The sequence below is a fragment of the Pteropus vampyrus genome, unplaced genomic scaffold (genome assembly GCF_000151845.1).
Source record: "Pteropus vampyrus isolate Shadow unplaced genomic scaffold, Pvam_2.0 Scaffold388, whole genome shotgun sequence".
NCBI lineage: Eukaryota > Metazoa > Chordata > Mammalia > Chiroptera > Pteropodidae > Pteropus > Pteropus vampyrus.
In genome coordinates, this window is record NW_011889169.1 from 1,108,846 (window position 1) to 1,116,947 (window position 8,102).

General features: G+C 52.6%; 1 protein-coding gene across 1 annotated transcript in view; it reads left to right on the top strand.

Moving 5' to 3' along the window:
• Positions 1–7,743, top strand: part of MYLK2 (myosin light chain kinase 2) — a 14,117-nt gene extending 6,374 nt beyond the window's left edge. The window contains exons 6-12 of the mRNA XM_011380175.1: positions 1,874–1,983; positions 2,067–2,208; positions 5,355–5,425; positions 5,549–5,677; positions 6,242–6,394; positions 6,544–6,676; positions 7,663–7,743. Of these exons, the coding sequence (XP_011378477.1) occupies positions 1,874–1,983; positions 2,067–2,208; positions 5,355–5,425; positions 5,549–5,677; positions 6,242–6,394; positions 6,544–6,676; positions 7,663–7,743 (819 nt within the window). The remainder of the gene's footprint in view (positions 1–1,873; positions 1,984–2,066; positions 2,209–5,354; positions 5,426–5,548; positions 5,678–6,241; positions 6,395–6,543; positions 6,677–7,662) is intronic.
• The last annotated feature ends 359 nt before the right edge of the window (positions 7,744–8,102 follow it).

An 8,102-nucleotide genomic window follows, 5' to 3' on the forward strand; every position in this document is an offset into this window, starting at 1 on the left:
GGTGAAACAGGCCTGGTCTAGATCTCTGCCTCCGGCACCCAGCCCAGGCGTGGTTCAGAGCAGGCCGAGAGTAGGGCTTGTTGAATGAATGAATGAATGAATGAATATGGGCAGAGGTTCACATGTACTGAGGTAGTTCGGTGTGTGAGGCGTAATGACAACCTAGCCACTTGGTGCGGTGAGCTGTAACTTAGGAAAGTTAGGGTGGAGGCAGTAAGAAGGGGACAAAGGAGGGGCTGTGAAGGAGGAGGAGCTGTTGTCCAGTGGAGAAGTCAGGGAAGAGAGTTTCAAGCACAGGGGACTGTGGGAAGAAAGACCTGAGCACTGGAGATAGCAGGTGCCTGCTGAGGACCTCTGAGTTGAGGAAGAAAGAGCTAAGAAGTGAGACCACAGCACATTCAGAGGCCTGGAGCCCAGAAAGTCTGAGAAGCAGCTCCAGAGTGCTGTAGCCCTGAACTCCCATCGCAGCTCCAAGCACATTTGGAAGGCATGTATTTTCTATATGACTCTGTCTCTTCCACTTCACCCTGGATCCATAGTTTTGACTGTAGGTCCCCAGGCCTCTATCATGGACCTGGCTCAGCGTGGATATTCAATACATATGTGCTGTGTAAATTAATTGGAGGCAGCTATTGCTTAATTAATTATTGAGTAATTTTCACTGTGCAAGGTGCTGGGGACACAGCAGGGAACTCAAAAAATCCCGGCCCTCATGGGCTGACATGCTAGAGAAGAGAAACAGACAGCTACAAAACAAAACAAAACAAAACAAAACAAAACAAAACAAAACAAAACAAAACAAAACAAAACAAAACAAAACAAAAAGCATAGTGTCAGGAACTGAGAAATGCTAGGAAGGAAAATAAAATCAGGTAAGGGACAGCAAACATGGAGCCAATGGATGCTGTTCAGATAGCTGGGCGAGGTTAGACCTCTCTGAGGCATGTACATAAGGTGAGGTGTGAATGAAGGAATGGAATAACAGGAGAAATGGAACAGTTTGGGCGTTGATACAGTTCTCTGGGTGGGGCAGGAGGGGGATGTTTAAGGGAGAGACCTGATTTGTAGCATTTGCCGATTTCCATGGCATAAATATTTTTACCATAGCTGATTTCAAGCTACCGATGGCTTGCAATGGCTTGTAAACTTTCTAAAAGTGACAAATAATAGCAGCTTAGGCTAGGAAGGCAGTGGTGGAGGAGGTGAAAAATTATTGGATTTGTAATCTAGTTTGTAGGTAGAGTCAAAGGATTTACTGACGGATGGGATGTGGGGTGTGAGGAAGCAAGAATAAGAGAGGAGTCTGAGATCGCTCCTAACTTTCAGTCCTGCACACCTGGGTGAAGAGGGATTTCCTTTTGCTGAGGGCAACTCAATTGTGGAGAAAGGATGGTATCAAGGGTTTAATTTTGGACATAATAGATTTGAGATGCCTATTAGACATCTAAATGAAAAGGCAGTTGGGTGGTTGGAGATATAGGTGTCTGGAGTTCAGGGGAACGCTCAGAGGCAAAGATATGTATTTGGAGATCAATCACATTCGGATGGAATGTCAAGTCATAGGGCTTGAGGGGAATGCCCAGGGAGAGAATAGGGAGGGGAGTGATGAGCAAGGAGGACTGGGCCCTCGGGCATCCCATTGTTCAGTCAGGAGGAGGAGAGAAAGATCAGCAAAGGAATGGTGTCCCAGCAGGAATGACTGGGGGTGGTGAGGACATAGGGTTGGGGGTGGGGAGAGGTGAGAGGCAAGGAGGCCAGCGAGGAGGAGGCTGGGCAGTGGTCCAGGCAAGGTCTTGTGAAGGGCGTGGGTATGGAGGGTGGAGAGCAGACAGTGATGATGCTTAGATGTGCTCCTGACTTCTTGGTTTCCCAGGAAATGGTGATGCTTGAGATAGAGGTTATGAATCAGCTAAACCACCGTAATCTGATCCAGCTGTATGCGGCCATTGAGACCTCGCATGAGATCATCCTGTTCATGGAGTAGTGAGTGTCAGCAGTGGGGGCAGGGGGCCGGGTGGGGGTGTCAGAGGCCCAGAAGCAGCCTGTAGAGGGGTCTGTGCACGCAGCATCGAGGGCGGCGAGCTCTTCGAGAGGATTGTGGATGAGGATTATCAGCTGACCGAGGTGGACACCATGGTGTTTGTCAGGCAGATCTGCGATGGGATCCTCTTCATGCACAAGATGAGGGTTCTGCACCTGGACCTCAAGGTATTGGGGCTGGGGCCTCCTGGGAGGGGTCAGGAGCAGCATCCGACCACTTGAAATCAGTGTTGCAACCAGCCATCCCTCCATCCTCCCATTCCTCCTGTTCTTCCTCCATCCATCCTGCCATCTACAGATTCAGAAAGGGTTTACTGAGCACTTACTAAATATCGGGAGTCAGGGTACAGAGAACAGAGGACAAAAATGGTCCCAGCCTTCAGGAGTTTCTAGTCTAGTACTAAGTACTTGTTGAAAGGGTCTTTTGCAGCCCTGCGAACCCCAAGCTCAGTGCCTCCTACACAGAACTTACTAATAAGTGTTGCAAAAGCACCTACCTTTGTGCTGAGCCCTGAGAGGCACTTTGAGTGTTTATTCATTTATTTGACAAATATTTGTTGAGGGCCGACTACATGCCAGGCAGTGTTCTCGGTGGTGGAGATCCAGGGTGAACAAACTAGATCAAAATGTCTGCCTTTGTGAGCTTACGTTCCAAAAGGGGAGTCAGCCAAACAAATTAATAAGTATAATGTCATTGCAGCAATACACATGTGGTAGGCACTAACAAAATTGTCTAATGAAAGAATATTTATATCCCTCTTCTGACCTTGCTCGGTACCTTGCACCTAGCAACTAAAAAGGGGGAGCGATAGATTTTATAATCAGCTGGTAGTATCTGCCTGGAGCTCTGGAGCTCACTGACGTGGGCCGTGGTGTGGAGCAGGTCGGAGCCGCATGAGTGCCGGCTGTTCCCCACCTTACGGCAGGTGTTAATGTTCGTGGGATAAGTGGCAAGGCGAATGGAGATGAAATGTGCACACTGAGGTGGGTTGGCACCCATCGCCGAGGTTGACAGTTCTTGCATTCGTTCTTTTGATAGAAACTAGTGTGCTGTTGCGGGGGGCACAGGCGTTAGGGATGGCGAAGGGCCCACCCCATCCCGAGGAGCCTGCAGGTTAGTGAGGGAAACAGACACCCATAAATAGATCATTTTAAACTGTTAAAAGTGTTATGACAAAGTACGTGAAATTAACCAGGAGACGTACAAGGTGAAATTGGAGAAGCCGGCAAAGGCCAGAGTGTTAGAGGTCTGAAGCGGGCCAGGGGGCTGCTGCTGCTGCTGGCCACACCTATCCTGCAGCCCAGAGTGAGCGCCCCTCACAACAACCCACTGGAGCAGGTGTGCTTCTGTCATCCCCACTGACAAGGGAGGAAGTGGGGATGTAAAGAGATGGGTTTCAATAGGGCCAAGATGGCAGAGGGAATTGAGGAGGCTGTTGTAATAAGCCAGGAGAGAGATGGTGGAGCAGGAACCAGAGGCGATGAGGGATGGGAAGTGGCCAGGCACGGATGGTTCTGAAAGCAGAGCCATTCTGATTGCTGATGGTTTGGGTTGGGGTAAGGGAGGAGGAGGGAAGGAAAGAAAGGAAGGGTGACCCCTGAGTTTTTGGACAGCACTATGGCATTGGAGGCCTGCCATTCCCCAAGAAAAGTCCATCTCTTTAGGGTAGAGCAGGGTCCCCAATGAAAATGCAATGCTCTGGGAAGAAGCTCAGCCTTAAGTCTGTACCCTAAAACATGTTTTATTCAGGATAGCGATAAGTTTTTCATCAAAAAAGGGCATCACTGTCAATCACTGTCAAATAAGTTGGGTGAACCATTTCCCAGGCCGGGGCTTCTCGGGAAGTCTCATGTCCTCCAACAGATCTGAGTCTGTCTCGTTTCCCCAAATAATTGTACCCCGGGACCTTTTTTTTCCCCCCATTTTGGTGGGACACCAGGTCGAGCTATTAAAGCCATTAGTGTCCTGCTCCGAGTGAATGCATCAGTTGGAAAAGGGCCTTCAGGAAGCATGTTGTTAAGGGCCTCCAATCAAATGCCCACAGAGCCCAGATGAGTAACAGAACCGAATTAAAGGGTATGTTGGGGCAGTGGAGGCCTGGGGGAACTGGAGGACCTTTGCCCAGACTCAGGGGTCAGAAGCAACTCACTCAAGCAACGCGTGGCTGTGTGGCCGGGGCTTCTGGTGTTTCAGGAGGTCCTGACAATCAGGATATCAGGGTTTTCTTGTAAAATCTCCTGCCTTTTAACCATTGTTAACTACTTAAAATGTTTCTGCCCTGTAACCTCAGATTTGTCCCATGTCCTTGTGTTATATGAAGAAGAGATGGAGGTCCAGAGTGGGGAGGGACTAGCCTCGCAGTAACTTCATTCATATGCTAACCTGTGCTTGGAGCACAGGATTCTGGGAGCCTCGCCTGAGCACCCACTTGCTAGACACTGAGGGTGGAGAGCAAGAGGGCTGGGAGAAGATGATTCTTATCCTGGAAGAGCCAACCCACAAGTGTCCTGTCTGCCCCAGCCCCCACTCTGTAGAGTTCACTGTGGGTCCCTGTTGCCCAGAGGCAGGCAGACTGATGTCAGGAGACCTCTGCTAGAGTCAGACAGTCCTGAGGTCTAGTCCTGGCTCCATCACTTACTTGCTAGGTGACTACGGTCAAGTCACTTCTGTGTCTGAGCTTTAGTTTTCTCAATTGTGAAATGAGGATGGATGGTGACAATCTCTGCCTCATAGAGCTGTTGGGAAGATTGATGAGTTAACACATGGAAAGTGATGGATGGACACAGGGCCTGACGTTTTATAGGTGTTACTATCCTCCCTAACTGGGGAGATAAGCGTGGCACATCGCAGAGCATGCCAGAAGCAGCGTGAAGCCCCTCTGTTCCCAAGAGGCTCCCTCCGAGAGCCCTGAGATGGTGTTTTCTTTCTCTGGTCTCTGGAGTTCTATGTACCTGGTGGCCCTGGATGGGCCTCCTGCCCAGGGTACTATCCTCTGAAGGCTTGTTTCGCCATCCTTGGAATTGCTGGAACATTGTTTCCCTTCATTTAGGGCCATCTTTCATGGCCCTAAATGAAGGGAAATCCCACCTGAACCCAGCCAGAAGCCTTGTGCTACGAGGTCTTCTCTGAGTCCCTCTCGGGCCCTTGGGATCTTCATCTGTGCCTGGAGCAGGCGGGTCTGAGGGTCTTGGATGGGCTGCCCATTCTGGCAGCCTGGGCCTCTGGCTCAGGGAGCCTGAGATGTGGGTGGACCTGGAAGGGGAGGGAGGGTGAGCCAGGTCAGAGGCCAATCCAGGCCACCCCTTCTCCTCAGCCAGAGAACATCCTGTGCGTCAACACCACAGGCCATTTGGTGAAGATCATTGACTTCGGCCTGGCACGGAGGTACCGCCTAGGGGGGTGGGGAGGGCAAGGCAAGCCTCTGAGGAGGGCAGGGGGCAAGGCAAGGGTGGAGGTACCTGTGAATGGGCTGGGATCTGTGTTCTGAGCTCTTGGTCTCACTCCTAGGTATAACCCCAACGAGAAGCTGAAGGTGAATTTTGGGACCCCAGAGTTCCTGTCACCTGAGGTGGTGAATTACGACCAAATCTCCGATAAGACAGACATGTGGAGCATGGGGGTCATCACCTACATGCTGTGAGCCCCGAGGGAGCATGATGTTCCTGGGGTTGGGGCACCTGGGTGGGCAGCTGAGGCTAAGATTGGCCTTGGGGTTCTGGTGAGGTGGTCCCACATCACCACTTGCTCAGTCAGGGGTTTGCTGGGGGTTGGGAGTGCTAGGGAGAACCAGGAAAGGGGAACTTTGTACCCACTGTATAGAGGGAGAAACCAAGGCCCCTAAAGGCACAGTATCCCAGCCCAGGGCTCTGGACAGCAGATCTCTGGTGAACCAGGGTGGGGGCAGAGGGGTAGTGGACATTTTCTGTGCATTCACTATTCCTCTTCTTCACTGTAACCCTGGGAAGCTGGGATGATTATGCCCATTTTACAGATGAGAAGAGTGAGGCTCAGAGAGGGGAAGTGACTTGCCCAAGGTCACCCAGCCAGATTCAAACTCAGGTCTGTCCCACTCGAGAGGCTGGGGGTCTTTTCAGCACATGGTGCTGCCTCCTAGGTTCTGCCCCCACCCCCCCAAACCCCCAAAGGTGACTCAGCATCTCCAGTCTCACCTCCTTGCCCCCTGCCATCCCCTCCCTCCAGATTGAGCGGCCTCTCCCCCTTCCTGGGAGATGATGACACAGAGACCCTAAACAATGTTCTATCTGGGAACTGGTACTTTGATGAGGAGACCTTCGAGGCTGTGTCAGATGAGGCCAAAGACTTTGTCTCCAACCTCATCGTCAAGGACCAGGGGTGAGGTTCACCGTAGGATGTGAACCCTGTGTGTGAGAGCCCAGTGCATGCGTGCGCAGGCAGGGTGGGAACTGGGCTTGGAGGCCAGCTGGACTCTGGTGCCTCATGGGCATGTCACCCACCCTTGCCATGCTGCCCCCTCCCCACAGGGCCCGCATGAGCGCTGCCCAGTGTCTCGCCCACCCCTGGCTCAACAACCTGGCAGAGAAAGCCAAGCGCTGTAATCGACGCCTCAAGTCCCAGATCTTGCTTAAGAAATACCTCATGAAGAGGCGCTGGAAGGTACTGCTGGGCTGGGGGTTGGGGGAGGGAAGGGCTGCAAGGCAGGAAGAGCTCCTGGCACCAGATCCCAGGCCCCACCAGCCCTGCTTTGGCAGGTTCTGTTGACCAGGGCTGGCCTTGTCTGGAAAACAGAGTTGACTTTTCTCCCTTTGTCCTGGGCTGGTTCTTGACCCTCCGCCCACCTCCTCCACCCTTAGGAGGGGCGTCCATCTGGGGCTCAGCTCAGGAAAAGGTCTCTGACTTCAACACAGGCTTCCTCCCTTCATTTTACAAATGTTTATTGAGCCTCTACTACTAGGCACTGGGGATACACCAATGGATAAAGGAGACAGGGATTTCAGTCTTTGTGGACTTACTTTTGGTAGGGGATGGAGAGTTTTTAAAAGGGGTTAAGAAAGGGCTCTAGAAAAAAATAAAGATGGTCAGGGGTGCCAGAGGAGAGCTTGTACTTCTAAGTAGGTGGTCAGGGAGGGCTCTCTGAGAAGGAGCAAGTGCGCAAAGTCTTGAAGGAGGTGAGACATGAGCGGTGCGATCCCGGGGGAAGAGTGTCCCTGGCAGAGGGAACAACTAGTGCAAAGGCCCTGAGGCAGAAGCGTGGCTGGCAAGTGTGAGGAACAGGTAGGAAGCCAGTACGGTAGGGGTGGAATGAGCACGAGAGTGGGGGAGAGAGGTTGGAGAAGAGCAGGAGGCCGCATATGGAGGGACTCGTGGGCCATGGTGAGGGGTTTATCTTTTACTTGGAGTGAAATAGGACCCATTGGAGTATTTTGAGCAGAGCAGTATTCAGGTCTGGCTGACAAATCTGTTGAATGAAGGAATCCTGGAAGATGCAATGCCATGGTGCCTCCTGTGGCCATTTTGGGCACTGCACCCTCCCTGGCATCCGGCCCTCCTGGAGTGAAGGGGACCTTAGGAGATACTCAGTGGTCCACAGCTTCTCCCTTGCCCTGACGCTGACTGGGACCCCTCTCTTCCTCATCCCCCAGAGAAACTTCATTGCCGTCAGCGCTGCCAACCGCTTCAAGAAGATCAGCAGCTCAGGGGCATTGATGGCTCTGGGGGTCTGAGCCCCGGGAGTGGCTGAAGCCTGGACACAGCCACACGGTGGGTCAGGGCTGAGGCCACACAGCCCAGAAGGCCAGAGCAGATGGGCTAGCCCAGGGTGGGCTGGCTAGGACAAGGCTGTACCAGGCTGGGAGGCTCGGGGCTCCCCATGCCTCCTTGCAGCGACTGCTTCCCCGACATGCGCTGCCTCGAATGTGGTCTGAATCCATCCTGCTAACGCCTTCCCAGACAGGGCTGCAGCCCATCAGCCATAGTCCAGACGTGTGTCCTCCCAGGCTCCCCCTCTTGGAACTGCTGCCCTGGTGACCCCTGCTTGGCCCCACCTGGGCATCCCTGGCCTGGTCTTGCTCCTAGCTAAAGT